The sequence below is a fragment of the Dryobates pubescens genome, chromosome 17, assembly GCF_014839835.1.
Source record: "Dryobates pubescens isolate bDryPub1 chromosome 17, bDryPub1.pri, whole genome shotgun sequence".
In the NCBI taxonomy this organism is placed as follows: domain Eukaryota; kingdom Metazoa; phylum Chordata; class Aves; order Piciformes; family Picidae; genus Dryobates; species Dryobates pubescens.
The window spans coordinates 20,474,059-20,488,312 of record NC_071628.1 but is presented as its reverse complement, the minus strand read 5'-3'; the positions used below and the strand labels follow the sequence as shown (position 1 = coordinate 20,488,312).

The 14,254-nt window shown below is 64.5% G+C and overlaps 1 protein-coding gene across 1 annotated transcript; it reads left to right on the top strand.

Annotated features, from left to right (window-relative positions):
• Positions 1–4,407: 4,407 nt before the first annotated feature.
• On the top strand, positions 4,408–13,599 carry PCLAF (PCNA clamp associated factor). Its single transcript, XM_054168776.1, has 4 exons — positions 4,408–4,450; positions 4,522–4,609; positions 4,671–4,829; positions 13,335–13,599. Exons 1-4 carry the CDS (start codon positions 4,408–4,410, stop codon positions 13,597–13,599), a joined length of 555 nt encoding a protein of 184 aa, XP_054024751.1.
• Positions 13,600–14,254: the final 655 nt, after the last annotated feature.

Here is a 14,254-nt window from a genome sequence, read left to right as displayed (position 1 = left end):
GGGCTGCGCACCGCCCCGCGCGCCGCCGCGCTGCGCTCCCCCCGGCCCCGCGGCCCCGCCACGCCGTTCCGGGCGCCGCACCGCGCTGCCCTCCCGAGCCCCGCCACGCCGTTCCGGGCGCCGCACCGCGCTGCCCTCCCGAGCCCCGCCACGCCGTTCCGGGCGCCGCACCGCGCTGCCCTCCCGAGCCCCGCCACGCCGTTCCGGGCCCCGCACCGCGCTGCCCTCCCGAGCCCCGCCACGCCGTTCCGGGCCCCGCACCGCGCTGCCCTCCCGAGCCCCGCCACGCCGTTCCGGGCCCCGCACCGCGCTGCCCTCCCGAGCCCCGCCACGCCGTTCCGGGGCCCGCACCGCGCTGCCCTCCCGAGCCCCGCCACGCCGTTCCGGGCCCCGCACCGCCCCGCGGGGAGCTCACAGACCGCCCCGGGGCTGAGAGCCAGCGGGACGGTCCCTGTCGTTGCTTGTGTGCTGAGGACGCGGGCTTGGCTGCTTGGCTGCTGTGGGACACCGGCTTGGGTGCTTGGGTGCTGAGGGGCGCCGGCTTGGGTGCTTGGGTGCTGAGGACTCGGCTTGGGTGCTGCGGGGCGCTGGCAGCCGCCCCTGCCTCCCCCGAGAGCCGCCCGCAGGCTGAGTGCGACCCGGCGAGGAACTGCCCCGAGCTGCCTTCTGCCCAGCCCGAGGGGAAGGGGCAAAGGCTCAGAACCATGGAACCACAGAAACATTCTGGCTGGAAAAGACCCTCAGGATCACCAAGTGCAACTCAGAACCCTGCTCTGCAGAGTTACCCCTAAACCATATATAGACTCGCAGAGCTGGCAGGGCTGGAAGGGACCTCAGGGCTCAGCCAGTTCCAACCCCCCTGCCATGGGCAGGGACACCTCACACCACAGCAGGCTGCTCACAGCCACCTCCAGCCTGGCCTTCAACACCTCCAGGCAGGAGGCTTCCACCACCTCCCTGGGCAGCCTGTGCCAGGCTCTCACCACCCTCCTGGGCAACAACTTCTTCCTCACAGCCAGGCTGAATCTCCTCACTTCTAGTGCTGCTCCATCCCCCCCAGTCCTATCCCTCCCTGACACCCCAGAGCGGAGGGGCAGGAGCCTCTCCCTGCACCTCTGGCAATGGGCACTGGCAGCCCACTGAGCTGCCAGTTCCCATTGCTGACTCTCTGTCCCAAGCCTGATTCCTGCCCCCCTCAGAGGTGTCCCAGACCCCTATCCCTCCCTGACACCCTCAAAAGTCCCTCCCCTCCCAGGAGGGACTCCCAGAAGACCTTCTTGTGGCCTTCCAGGATCTGAATGGGGCTGAGCTGCCCTTGGCCTTCTGGGCTGCCAGTGCCCATTGCCAGAAGTGGAGGGAGAGGATCCAGAGGTGGAAGCCTCCTGCCTGGAGGTGTTTGCAGCCAGGCTGGATGTGGCTGTGAGCAGCCTGCTGTGGTGTGAGGTGTCCCTGCCCATGGCAGGGGGCTTGGAGCTGGCTGGGGTCCCTTCCAGCCCTGCCAGCTCTGTGACTCTCTGATTGTATAACAATTTAAAACACTTCTATGCCAACCAGGAGGAACAGAGCAGAGAGTGAACAGCCTGGGTGCCAAAGGGCTCTCGAGCACAAGGGGGGAGGGACACTCGAGCAGAGCCATTACATGCATCACTCAGAGCTGGTGCCACCCCGGTGGGGAATGCTGCTGCTGTGTTCCAGAGGGGGCTCTCATGCTCCGGGCAGGGCAGGCAGCCGGCAGGGAGGCCCCGTGGGCGCCGGTGGCCGCTCTGGCTCCGGCGGCCGGGGGCTGGTTACGGCGCTGCTCGCTGCCGGCGCTTGCGGTGCCCTGGGGCAACTGAGGCACGGCTGTGGGGCCTTGGCACTGCCCCCAACGGTAACTTTGCCCCAGCAGCTCAGCTGGAAGCCAATGGAAGCTGTTATTTACAAGCAAAACTGCGCTCTGCAATGGAATGCAATGAACCTCCTTCTGTAGCCAGGTGGGGGTTGGTCTCTTCTCCCAGGCAAGCAGCACCAGAACAAGAGGATGCAGTCTCAAGCTGTGACAGGGGAGGTTTAGGCTGGAGGGGAGGAGAAAGTTCTTCCCAGAAAGAGTAGTTGGCCACTGGGGTGTGTGATTCTGTGATACCCATTACAATGCCACCAAATGGTGGGGTTAAGATAATTAGTTCTAAGAACCCATTTACATAGTCCAGCCCCAAAGTGCCTTCCTTCTGTGCCTGCCCAAAGCCATCAGGGGTCTCAGGATGAAGTAAGCGTCCTCCTCACAGCTGTGCTTTTCACCTTGTGCCTCTGAGCCGGTCTGGCTGCTTGTCCTTCCATCGTCTTCTTGCCGGGTGTCACAGCCCCTGCCCTTGAACAGATTCTTCCCTTTATGTGGTAGATAAGGAGCTATTTTATCAAGCCTACATCCTGAGGAGCCTGGCACAGCTTGAGACTGTGTCCTCTTGTTCTGGTGTTGTTCTGGGAGTGCTGGGGGGCAGCAAGGTCTGCATGGGACAGCAATGTGCCCTGGGGGCCAAGAAGGCCAAGGGGGTCCTGGGGGGCCAGCAGGGCCAGGGAGGTTCTCCTTCCCCTCTGCTCTGCCCTGCTGAGACCTCCCCTGGAATATTGCATCCAGCTCTGGGATCCCCAGCTCAGGAGGGACAGGGATCTGCTGCAGAGAGTCCAAGAGAGGCTCCAAGGGTGCTGCAGGGCCTGGAGCACTGCTGGTGAGGAGAGGCTGAGAGCCCTGGGGGTGTTCAGTGTGGAGAGGAGAAGGCTGAGAGGGATCTGATCAATGTCTCTCAATAGCTGAGGGCTGGGGGTCAGGAAGGAAGGGACAGGGACAGCCTCTGCTCACTGTGCCCTGGGATAGGCCAAGGAGCAGGGGATGGAAACTGCAGCACAGGAGGTTCCAGCTCAGCAGGAGGAGGAACTTCTGCACTGTGAGGGTCCCAGAGGCCTGGAGCAGGCTGCCCAGAGAGGTTGTGGAGTCTCTCAGCCCTGTCTGGACGTGTTCCTGTGTGCCCTGTGCTGGATTCTCTGCTCCTGCTCTGGCAGGGGGCTTGGCCTGGGAGCTCTCCAGAGGTCCCTTCCAACCCCTAACCTCCTGTGGGCACTAAAAGCCACATCAGGATGAACACCAAGATCTAGAGGGAGCAGCAGCCATTGGAAAGGAAGGAATGTGTCCTGGCCCAGCACTGCTGAGGCGTTGGGCAGCCTGGGAGTGGCAGATGTGGCTCCTTAGGAGAAACACCTCTGCCAAGGGAAGCCTCTCCAGCAGCTGCCAGCCCCTCAGCTGCCCACGCAGCTCACCTCCTGTTGATGTGAGGCCACAAAGCAGCCTCACACCCAGTTTGTCATAACACAACCTTCTGCTGGAGCTGGGGGAACCCATCTCCCTCCCTGCACGCTTCTCAGCTCCTTCCTCTGGCACATCAAACAGAGCTCCAGGCACAGCCCACAGGCAGGAGGTCACCGGTGGTCCTGTCCCAGCACTACCAGTGGCTGCACTCCATGCTGGGCTGGGCTCCCCAGCTGCCTCGGTGTCCCTCCCAGACCTTACTCCCTGGCAATCTAGGCCTTGTTCCTGGGAAGCTAAGCTTTGCTCCCTGGAGAGCTGGACCTTGCTCCTGGCAGCCTGGCCCTTGTTCCTCAGGGACCTGTGATACCCGCTGGCACTGCCTGTCCATCCAAGTGCCCAGCCCCGCAGTGGGTTCGATCCAGGAGCAGATCCTGCTGGAATTTCTCAGCCAGAGCAGTTGTGCCAGGCTGTGCCCGCGCCAGGCTGTGCCTCTGCCAGCTCGCACCTGAGCTCACGCCGTGACCGCCAGCCCCTGCGGTGAGGGGCGCGGCAGGGAGGGAGCAGCGGGCAGGCTGCTGCCATGGAGGGGACACTCGTGTGGCACCTTCCCGAGGGCAGCTCCGGGACCGAAAGGCTGAGCAGCCTGGGGAGGACAGCCTTGAGTCGCCTGTGTGTACGGGATGGGGATCCCCTGAGCGGGGCAGGCTCAGGGGACCCCAGCTGAGGCAAGGGGGAGAGGGGGAACCGCGCTGAACAGAACGGCGCTGAGGGGAGACCCAGCCCCGGCGGGAGCGGCGCGGGGAGGGGACCCAGCCCCGGCGGGAGAGGCGCTGGGAGGGACCGAGCCCCGGCGGGAGCGGCGCTGAGAGGGGACCCAGCCCCGGCGGGAGCGGCGCTGAGAGGGGACCCAGCCCCGGCGGGAGCGGCGCTGAGAGGGGACCCAGCCCCGGCGGGGGCGGCGCGGGGAGGGGACACCCAGCCCCGGTGGGAGCGGCGCTGGGAGGGCACCGAGCCCCGGCGGGAGCGGCGCGGGGAGGGGACACCCAGCCCCGGTGGGAGCGGCGCTGGGAGAGCACCGAGCCCCGGCGGGAGCGGCGCGGAGGGCCGGTGCCAGTTCGCCGGCCGGGATGGTGCGGACGAAGGTGGACAGCGGCAGGAGCTACCGCAAAGGTGCGGGACGGCCCGGGGCGGGGGGCCCGGGGAGGGGGTCCCCGCTCCGCTCACCGCTGCCCGCTCCGCAGTGCTGGTCTCCCGGGCTCCGCGGAAGGCGCTCCGGGGCTCCAGCGGCGTCAACGCGGGACCGTCGCCGGCTGCCAAGCGAGGTGAGAGCGGGGCGCGGCCCCCGCGCCCCCTCCTGCCCCCCGGTGCCCGCGGCGGGGCTGACGGCCGCGGTCCCCGCAGGCGCCGCTCCGCTCAACCCGGTGTGCGTCCGGCCCGTCCCCGCCTGGCAGAAGGGCATCAGCGAGTTCCTGCAGCGAGCACGGAGCGAGAGCCGGCAGCCCGACGGGGAGCAGGCGGCGAGCAGCGGGCTGCGGCCGGCCGCCAAGAGGTAGGGCTCACGGCCTCGGGGGTGGTCTGGGGAAGCAGTCCCTGTTCTGTGCGCCCTCAGCGCTCCCATCTCCCAGCCCTCAGCCCCCCATCTCCCAGCCCCCATCTCCCAGCCCTCAGCGCCCCCATCTCCCAGCCCTCAGCGCCCCCATCTCCCAGCCCCCATCTCCCAGCCCTCAGCGCCCCCATCTCCCAGCCCTCAGCGCCCCCATCTCCCAGCCCTCAGCCCCCCATCTCCCTGCCCTCAGCCCCCCATCTCCCAGCCCTCAGCGCCCCCATCTCCCTGCCCTCAAGCCCCCCATCTCCCTGCCCTCAAGCCCCCCATCTCCCTGCCCTCATCTCCCTGCCCTCAGCCCCCCCCCAGCCCTCAACCCCCATCTCCCAGCCCTCAACCTACCCTGGGCAGCCCTGGGGCTTTCTCAGGAGCATTGTTTAAGATCAAGCTCAGAAATGGGCAACAAAGGTGGGGAAGAGTCTGGAGAAGAGGGCTGGGGAGGAGTAGCTGAGGGAGCTGGGGGGGGGGGTTGGTGTGGAGCAGAGGAGGCTGAGGGAGACCTCGTTGCTCTCTGCAGCTCCCTGAGAGGAGGCTGCAGGGAGCTGGGGGTTGGTCTCCTCTTCAAGGAACAAGTAACAGGACAAGAGGAGATGGTCTCAAGCTGCCCCAGGGCAGGTTTAGGCTGGACATGAGATGAAACTTCTTCCCTGAAAAGGTTCCCACGGCCTGAGCCAGGCTGCCCAGGGAGGTGGCTGAAATCCCATCCCTGGAGGGGTCTCCAAGAGGCAAAGCTGTGGTCCTGAGGGTCTGGGTTTAGCCCCAGGCTTCTCTGAGAATGGGTGGAGTGGATGATCTGAAAGGTCTTTTCCACCTGAAACATCATTCTGTGCCTTGATGAGTCATACCTTAGCCTTTGGTAGAGCCACAGAATCCTTCTGGTAGGAAAAGACTTTCAGGATCATTGAGTCCAACCCTCCTGGCTGTGTTCCTGTGTGACCTGCCCCAGGTGCCCCTGCTCTGGCAGGGGCTGGGACTGGATGATCTCCAGAGGTCCCTTCCTACCCCTGCCATTCTGTGACTGAAGTGGGGAAGATCATTTGAGTACCCTTGCACTGATGTCACTTCAGAGCACAAACTGGCCTTGGACTCATGGAGCCCATGGAACCGTTTGGGCTGGAAAAGCCCTTCCAGCCCCTCCAGCCCAACCACTCTTTAACTCTACCTGGGCTGGGGCTAAGCCATGGCCCCCAGCACCACAGCTCTGCCTCTTGGAAACCCCTCTGGGGATGGGGACTCAGCCACCTCCCTGGGCAGCCTGGGGCAGGGCTTGGGAACCCTTGCAGTGAAGGAGTTTCTGCTCAGGTCCAACCTAAACCTGCCCTGGTGCAGCCTGAGGCCACTTCCTCTCCTCCTATCACTTGTCAGCAGGGAGAGCAGACCAACCCCACCTGGCTCCTTGCAGGGAGCTGTAGGGATCCAGAGGCCTCTCCTCGGAGCTGGACTGAGTCCTGCTGACTTGCTGATGCTTTTCACAGAGCTTGCCCCCTGCCAGCTGCTCCAGCAGAAGATGAGGACTCTCCTGGAGAGGAGCAGAGGTGATGAGCCCCTGCTGCCTGTCTGCTCTGCTCCGGCGGGGGGCTCTCTCTGCCCTTTTTAGCACTTGGTGATAGCTCTGTCCTCAGAGGAGGAGTGGGAGACACTGCCAGGAGGTGGTGGTGAAAGGAAAAGCACTTTTGGAAGCTCAGAGTTCAGTAAAAGCCACGGCTTGTGTTTTTATCTCGGTGTCCTTGAGTGCCTCGGCTGCCTCCTGCACACTCTGCTTTCATCTACCGGTGCCCTGCCTGAGGCTCGCAGGGCAGCTCCTCGGCTCTCTGCCGCTCGCAGGGCAGCTCCTCGGCTCCCCGGCAGGCTGCTGCCGCTCGCAGGGCAGCTCCTCGGCTCCCCGGCAGGCTGCTGCCGCTCGCAGGGCAGCTCCTCGGCTCTCTGCCGCTCGCAGGGCAGCTCCTCGGCTCTCCGGCAGGCTGCTGCCGCTCGCAGGGCAGCTCCTCGGCTCTCTGCCGCTCGCAGGGCAGCTCCTCGGCTCTCCGGCAGGCTGCTGCCGCTCGCAGGGCAGCTCCTCGGCTCTCCGGCAGGCTGCTGCATGCTGCAGCCCCAGCCCTGTGGGTCTCTGGTCGCTTGACCACTGCCAGCAGCGACCTCCTTGTCTGAGGAGGTGAAGAGCCACGGAGGGGTGGAAGGGCAGCTGCCCTGTGGAGATGCAGACAGGATCCTTCTGGTGAAGCAAAGCCCTGAGAGCCCTGATGAAGACACAGAAGCCTTGGGGGTGTGCAGGGCCCAGGGCTGCCCTGCAGCTTTTGGGCTCTTGCAGTGCTCCCATGCACCTGCAGTACTCCCATGCATCCATGGTACTCAATGCATCTGCAATGGTCCATGCATCTGCAGTGCTCCCATGCATCTGTGTTGCTCCCATGCATCTGCTGTGCTCCTCTGCATCTGCAGTGCTCCCATGCATCTGCAGTGCTCCCATGCATCTGTGTTGCTCCCATGCACTTGCTGTACTCCTCTGCCTCGGCGGTACTCCATGCATCTGCAGCCCCCTTGCACCTGTAGTGCCCCATGCATCTGCAGCACCCCCATGTCTTGGTGCAGGCAGGCTGGGAGGTTCTTTGTGATCATAGACTCAGAGAATGGTTTGAGTCCACCCTGCCAGCACCCACTGAGTGCCAGGCTGCAGAGCCAGGGCAGCTCAGGAACAGGTCTGAGCAGCAGCAGATGGGAAAGGCAGCCCCAAACCCTCCCCTGCTGGGCTCAGCTGCCAGCACCAGGGCCCTGCAAGCTCCTGGCACTGCCCAGCAGCAGCTCTGAGCCACCTTTCAGGGGAGCCAGCCCCACACCAACTCTCATGGGGAGGGGCAGAGTGCCCTGAAGAGAGCTGAGAGCTCTCCTGGTGGCCTGCTGCAGGCTCTGAGCCCAGCAGGAGCTGTGGCAGGGCCAGGAGCAGCGAGCTGAGATCAGGACCCCAGCGCTGGGCAGCCCTGGCAGGAGCCCCGGGGCAGAGGGGAAGCACTGACATCAGAGCCCCCTGGCATGGGCTGGGCTGGAAGGGACCCCAGAGCTCAGCCAGCTCCAGCCCCTGCCATGGGCAGGGACACCTCCCTCCAGCACAGGCTGCTCAGGGCCTCAGCCAGCCTGGCCTGAAACACCTCCAGGCAGGAGGCAGCCACAGCCTCCCTGGGCAACCTGTGCCAGTCTCTCCCCACCCTCACTCACAACAATTTCTTCCTCCTCTCCACTCTCAGTCTCCCCTCTCCCAGCTCAAAGCCATTGGCCCTCAGCCTGTCCCTCCCAGCCCTTCTCCAGAGTCCCTCCCCAGCTCTCCTGGAGCCCTTCAGCTCCTGGGAGGCTGCTCTGAGGTCTGCTTGGAGCCTTCTCTTCTCCAGGCTGCACAGCCCCAATTGCATAAATGGAGACTCCACCACCTCTCTGGGCAGCCTGCCCCAGGGCTCAGCACCCTGCACTCACAGAAGTTCCTCCTCCTCATTAGATGAACTTCTGCTGGTCCAGTCTGTGCCCACTGCCCCTTGTCCTGTCCCTGGGCACCACTGAGCAAAGCCTGGTCCCATCCTGCTGACATCCACCCTGGAAGTATTGATCAGCACTGATCAGACCCCCCTCAGGCTGCTCCTCTCCAGACCAAGCAGTCCCAGGGCTCTCAGCCTTTCCTCCTCACAGAGCTGTGAGCTGGGGCTGAAGATGTGCAGGGCTGGAGCCAGGCTCTGCTCAGGGATGGCCAAGGACAGCACAAGGGGCACTGGGGGCAAGCTGGAGCAGAGGAGGTGCCCTGGGAACAGGAGGGCAAACTTTGTCCCTGTGAGGGTGACAGAGCCTGGAGCAGGCTGCCCAGAGGGGTTGTGGAGTCTCCTTGTGAGGAGAAGACAAGTCCTGCATCTGGGGAGGAACAGCAGCAGGCACCAGGACAGGTCAGAGGCTGCCTCTGCTGTTCTCAGAGCTGTTCCAGAGCCTTCAGAGCTCTGCAGCCCTTGGCTGTGCCCTCTCCAGCAAGTCCCTGTCCTTCCTCACACCACCAGTGTCCCTCAGGACTCCTCCCCAGCAGGCAAGCTGCCTGCTCTGGCAGCCCTCAAGCTGCAGAGTGGCTCAGCCCCAGCAGCAGCAGCAGCAGCAGCCCAAGCCTGGGTGGATTTTAGCAGAGCCCTGCTGAGCACCTGGGGAGGTTCAAGAAGTATCCCCAGGAGCAGCTCTCTCAGGCTCCCCAGCCCAAAGACTTCTGACGTTCAGGTTTGTTACCCCTTGTCCTGTCCCTGGGCACCACTGAACAAAGCCTCGTCCCACCCCCCTGGCACCCACCCTTGAAGTACTGATCAGCATTGATCAGATCCCTTTCAGGCTGCTGCTCTGCAGAGGACAAAACTTAGCCTCAGGTCCTGCGCTGCCCGAGCGGAGCCAGGCGCTCAGTACCCAGAGCCGACAGCAGGGGGCAGCAGCGGCCCCGGCAGCGGCACCGCCAGCCCGCTCCAGGCGCTCCCAGAGCCAGGGCTCCGCCGCGCAGCTGGGGCCGCAGGGGAGGCTCCGGGAAGGTGTGGAGGAAAGGAGGTCTTTGCCAGCCCAAACTCCCGGGTGGCTCTGTGGCTAGCAGCACAAGGACTGACACTGTCCATCGCTTCCCAGCGCCTGGCGGTACCTCGCCAGGCTTCCCAGGACGGCTGCCCCAGCAAAGCCCTCCGAGCCCAGCTCCCCCTGCAGCAGGGGAAGGGCAGAGAAGGGCAGCAGAGCTGGGGAAGGGGCTGGGGAAGAGGGCTGGGGAGGAGCAGCTGAGGGAGCTGGGGGGGGTTGGTGTGGAGCAGAGGAGGCTGAGGGAGACCTCATTGCTCTCTGCAGCTCCCTGAGAGGAGGCTGCAGGGAGCTGGGCTTGGGCTCTGCTCCCTAGGCTCAGGTGAGAGCAGGAGAGGAACTGGCCTGGAGTTGTGCCAGGGGAGGCTTGGGTTGGAGAGGAGGAAGAATTCCTTTGGTGCCAGAGTGGTCAGGGACTGGCAGAGGCTGCCCAGGGAGGTGGTGGAGTCCCCATGCCTGGTGGTGCTCCAGAAAGAAGCAGCTGTGGCCCTTCAGGACACGGTCTCGTGGTCATGGACGTGTTGGGTAGAAGGTTGGACTTGAGGATCTCAGAGGGATTTCCTCACCTTCATGACTCTAACTGAGCCTTTCCCCTGGCTAGATCACCACAGCTTGCTCACACCTGGTGCTGAAGGGGCTGGGACCCTCCCTGAGGGGCCCCTGCCCTTTCCAGCGGAGGTTTTTCTCTCCATCTTCCACGTGTGGAGATTTTTGCAGATGCTCCAAATTATTGTTCTGACTCCTAAGCTCAAGGAGGTTGTGACCCTGGGAGCATTGCAACAGCCTCAGCTGGGACCTCCACTCACACCTGAAAGCTCACAGGATCTCTGAGTCCCTGCCTGGTGGGGGGGGTTGGAAGGCTCCTCTGGAGATCACCTGGTCCAGGCCCCTGTCAAAGCAGGTTTGCCTCCATCAGGCAGCCCAGGACTGCATCCAGCTGGGAGTGGAATCTCTGCAGAGAGGGAGACTCCACAGCCTCTCTGGGCAGCCTGCTCCAGGCCTCCATCTGCCCCAAGTTGGCTGCACCTGAACCTTTCCTGGGGGATGCTGGCTGGACCTATGTTGCAAGTGGTTCCTTGTCCCCCCTCAAGCCAACCCTGCCCAGCAAGAAAGGAGGCTTCTCCCCTGGGAAAGGGGCTGGCTCTGCTTGGAATGGTCCCAACAGCCCTTCTGCCTCTGTGTGGGGCTTGGGCTGAGCTGCTGCCAGATGGGCAGGGTGGGAAGAGGGACAAGGGAGAGCTGTGGCCCGAGGGGAGAGCAGATGGGAGGGACAGGGAGCTGGGGGGAGAGCAGAGGCCTCCCCTGCTGCTGTGGCTGGACGTGGGTTTCACTCAGGGCTCCTGGGGACTCCAGAAATCCCTGCACGAGCAAGGAGAGGGGACTAACAAATCCTGAGCAGCTGACTGGGGCAGAGTTTACATCTTAGAGGGCAAAATGATCTTTTTCTGGGCAAGAGTGTGTGATGGGATGGACCCCACCCTCAATCCCGATGGCTTTTCCCTCCTCGAGTAACATGGGATCATCACAGAGGCTCCACAGAGCTTTCAGGCTTTTCCTGACAGAGTCCTTTCACACTCCTGTGGGGAGCAAGGCAGACAGAACACTTCTGTTGGCTCTAGCTAAGCTGGGCTGGAAGGCTCTGCTCTGCCTGGAAGGATTTGCTCCAGCTAGAAGTATCTCCTTCAGCTGGAAGGATCTGCTCCGTATGGAAGGTTCTGCTCTGGCTTAGAAGGATCTGCTCAGGCTAGAGGATTTGCTCTGCCTGGAAGGATCTCCTCACACAGGAAGGATCAGCCCTGGCCCTCCCACGGCCGAGGCCAGGCAGGGGGGCAGCTGTTTGGCTTGCAGAGCAGTTGGGAGCAGATGAGAGCAGAGCAGATGTCCCTGCCTCGGGGCGCAGACGGCAGGAGCCGGGACAGGGCTCTCAGCTGTCGGCTGCTGCCCTCTTGCCCTGCAGAGGGAAATCCAAGGTACAACCTCGGGGACCTTATATCCCAGATGAGGTTTTTCATCTCTTTGTCTGACTTTGAGGCTTTTCCTCAAAAGCCCAAGCTGTCAGCAGCCTCTGTGGCACCGTGTTCAATGGCCGCTTCCCATCCCCTGTTCTGTGTCCACCTCTCCTCTTCTGTTTGGTGTCCACTTCTCCTCCCCTGTTCCATGCCCATTTCCCATCCACTGTTCTGTGTCCACCTCTCCTCTTCTGTTTGGTGTCCACTTCCCATCCCCTTTTCAGTGTCCACTTCTTCTCCCCTGTTCCCATTTCCCATCCACTGTTCTGTGTCCACCTCTCCTCTTCTGCTTGGTGTCCACTTCTCATCCCCTTTTCAGTGTCCACTTCTTCTTCCCTGTTCCATCCCATTTCTCATTCCCTGTTCTGTGTCCACTTCTCTCCTGTTCTGTGTCCACTTCTCCTCCTCTGTTTGGGGTCCACTTCCCGTCCCCTGTTCTGTGCCCACTCCTCATCCCCCTGGGGCTCTTCCCCACTCCTCAAACCCAAGCCCTGAGCTGCAGAGTTGCCCTCAGGTGCTGCCTCCTTGGCTGTAGGGAGCTGCAGAGCGCAGATGCTGAACTCCCTCACCTGCAGCCCTGCTCTGGGTCGAATGATGACAGCAGAGACAGAAGGCTGAGGTCCTGCTGCCGTGGTTGCTCCTCTGCTCTCTCTCTCTCTCCTGCTGAGGACTCTTCCAACCGCTGGCTTCTCCCCGGCATTGTTTTTTATTCCCCCTCAGCATCACTCAGACAGATTGGAGATCTCTTTAGCTCCATGCGCCCTGCGAGGTTCCCCCTGCCCACGCCGCCGCGGCGGTGCCTCGCTGTGCCTGATCCCGAACAGGAGCCCTCATTGTCCCCCGCGGCTGCTCCGGACAAAGGGGCATTGTCCTGCCCACCAGCTCCAGCCGGCTGCCAGCCGCTTCAGCCCAGCTGGAGATGCTGCGGCAGCCTCGGCGACAAAGAGCAGGACGTTTCCTTTCCAGCTCCTGCCCTGCCTTGAGGGCGGGGGGGGAGATGAAAAGCCGAGTCTCGGCTGTAAGAGCAGGTCCAGGGCTCTCTTGTGTTGTCCCAGGGCAGAGGGGCAGGATCCCTTCTCCCTCCAGCTCTGGCAATGGGCACTGGCAGCCCAGAAGGCCAATGGCAGCTGAGCTGCCATTGGCCTTCTGGGCTGCCAGTGCCCATTGCTGGTGCTTGTCCACCTTCTCCCCCCACCAGCACCTCTGAGTGGTGCCAGGTTTGGTGCCATGCTCCCAGCTGGTTGCAGCTTCCTGCTTCTCATCTGCTTGCAGGGGTGCTGCAGTCACCAGCTGAGTCCTCCTGCCGCTCTGGGGCTTCTGGAGGGGAGAAGGCTCCCAGGAGACCTCCTTGTGGCCTTCCAGGATCTGCAGGGGGCTCCAGGAAAGCTGGGGAGGGACTTTTGAGGGTGCCAGGGAGGGATAGGACTGGGGGGGGATGGAGCAGCACTAGATGTGGGGAGATTGAGCTTGGATGTGAGGAAGAAGTTGTTGCCCATGAGGGTGGCGAGAGCCTGGCACAGGCTGCCCAGGGAGGTGGTGGAAGCCTCATCCCTGGAGGTGTTTGCAGCCAGGCTGGAGGTGGCTGTGAGCAGCCTGCTGTGGTGTCGCTGCCCATGGCAGGGGGGTTGGAAGGAGAAGAGCTCTGAAGGTCCCTTCCAGCCCAACCCGTTCTGTGATTCTCCGGCTCTGAGCTCCCAGCAGGCCGTGAGGTGCTCCAGGAGCTCTGTTTTTCCCTCCGAGAGCAGCTTCCAGCCCTCGTTACGGATTTCTGCTGGAGGTCCCGACTGCCCCCCCGCCGGGTCCCAGCTCCCTGCTTGGTCGCTCTCCGTTTCCCTCTCTCCCGGCCGCGTTTGTTCCTCTCTCGCATCGGCAGCTTCCCGCGGCGGGCGGAGCGGAGCAGGGACAGCGGCGAGGCTGAGCCTCGGTCCCGGCCCCGCTGTCCCCTCCTGCTCCCCTCCCGCGCCCCCCCGGCTCCGCTGCCGCTCCCCTCCGCCGCTCCCCTCCGCCGCAGCCCGGCCGCGGCCCGGCGGCGCCTGGCGTCACTTCCGCCTAGCAACGGAACGCGGTTGCCAGGGTGGGGCCGCGCCCGCGGCGCCCCGGAAGTGGCCGTTGGCGGCGCGGGCGCGCGGCGGCCATAGGGCGGCGCTGCCGGGGGCGGGGCCGGGCCGCGAGCGCTTCCGGGTTGGGGCCCTCCCCGTCGAGCGCGGCGGAGGGAGGAGCCGCGGCGGGGCGCGGGGAGAGCAGCGGCGGGCCCGGCTCGGCCCGGCCCAGCCCGGGGAGCCCAGCGCCGCCGGAGCAGGTACGAGCGCGCAGGCTGAGCGGGGCGGCGGCGCCGCCGGCGCTGCGGGATCCGGGCGGCGGCGGCGGGGGCGGATGCTTGGCTCGGCGGCGCGGCCCGGTCGCTTTCCCGGAGCCGCGCCTCCCGCGGCGGTGGTGGTGGAGGAGGAGGCTCCGTAGGGCTTGTCGAGTCAGCCCACCGCGGGGTGGAGGGGGAGCGGCTGCGGGTCGCCCGACGAGAGAGGCTCCGGCCGGGCGGCGGACCCGAGCCGGGCCGGGAGACCAACCCGGGAGGGCAGGGACCGGCGCCGGGGGCCGCGGGGCTTCCTTTAAAGGGGCCCAGAGACCCCCGGGGGACTCTGGCTGTGGGCCGAGATGAGCTTCGGGAGGCGCCTGGGGGCGTTCCACCTTGCCCCGGGATGCGGCTGACGGGGAACCGGCCCGGGGATGGAGCGCGGGGACCCCGCAGCGGGGAGGGGGAACCGGCCCGGGGATGGAGCGCGGGGACCCCGCTGT

Bases quoted from the DNA above. Each gene is read 5' to 3' on its own strand.
- PCLAF (XM_054168776.1), top strand. From the start codon at position 4,408: ATGGTGCGGACGAAGGTGGACAGCGGCAGGAGCTACCGCAAAG. The intron at 4,451-4,521 runs GTGCGGGACGGC...CCCGCTCCGCAG, and splicing joins CGGCAGGAGCTACCGCAAAG to TGCTGGTCTCCCGGGCTCCG. The intron at 4,610-4,670 runs CGGGGCGCGGCC...GCTGACGGCCGC, and splicing joins GCTGCCAAGCGAGGTGAGAG to GGTCCCCGCAGGCGCCGCTC.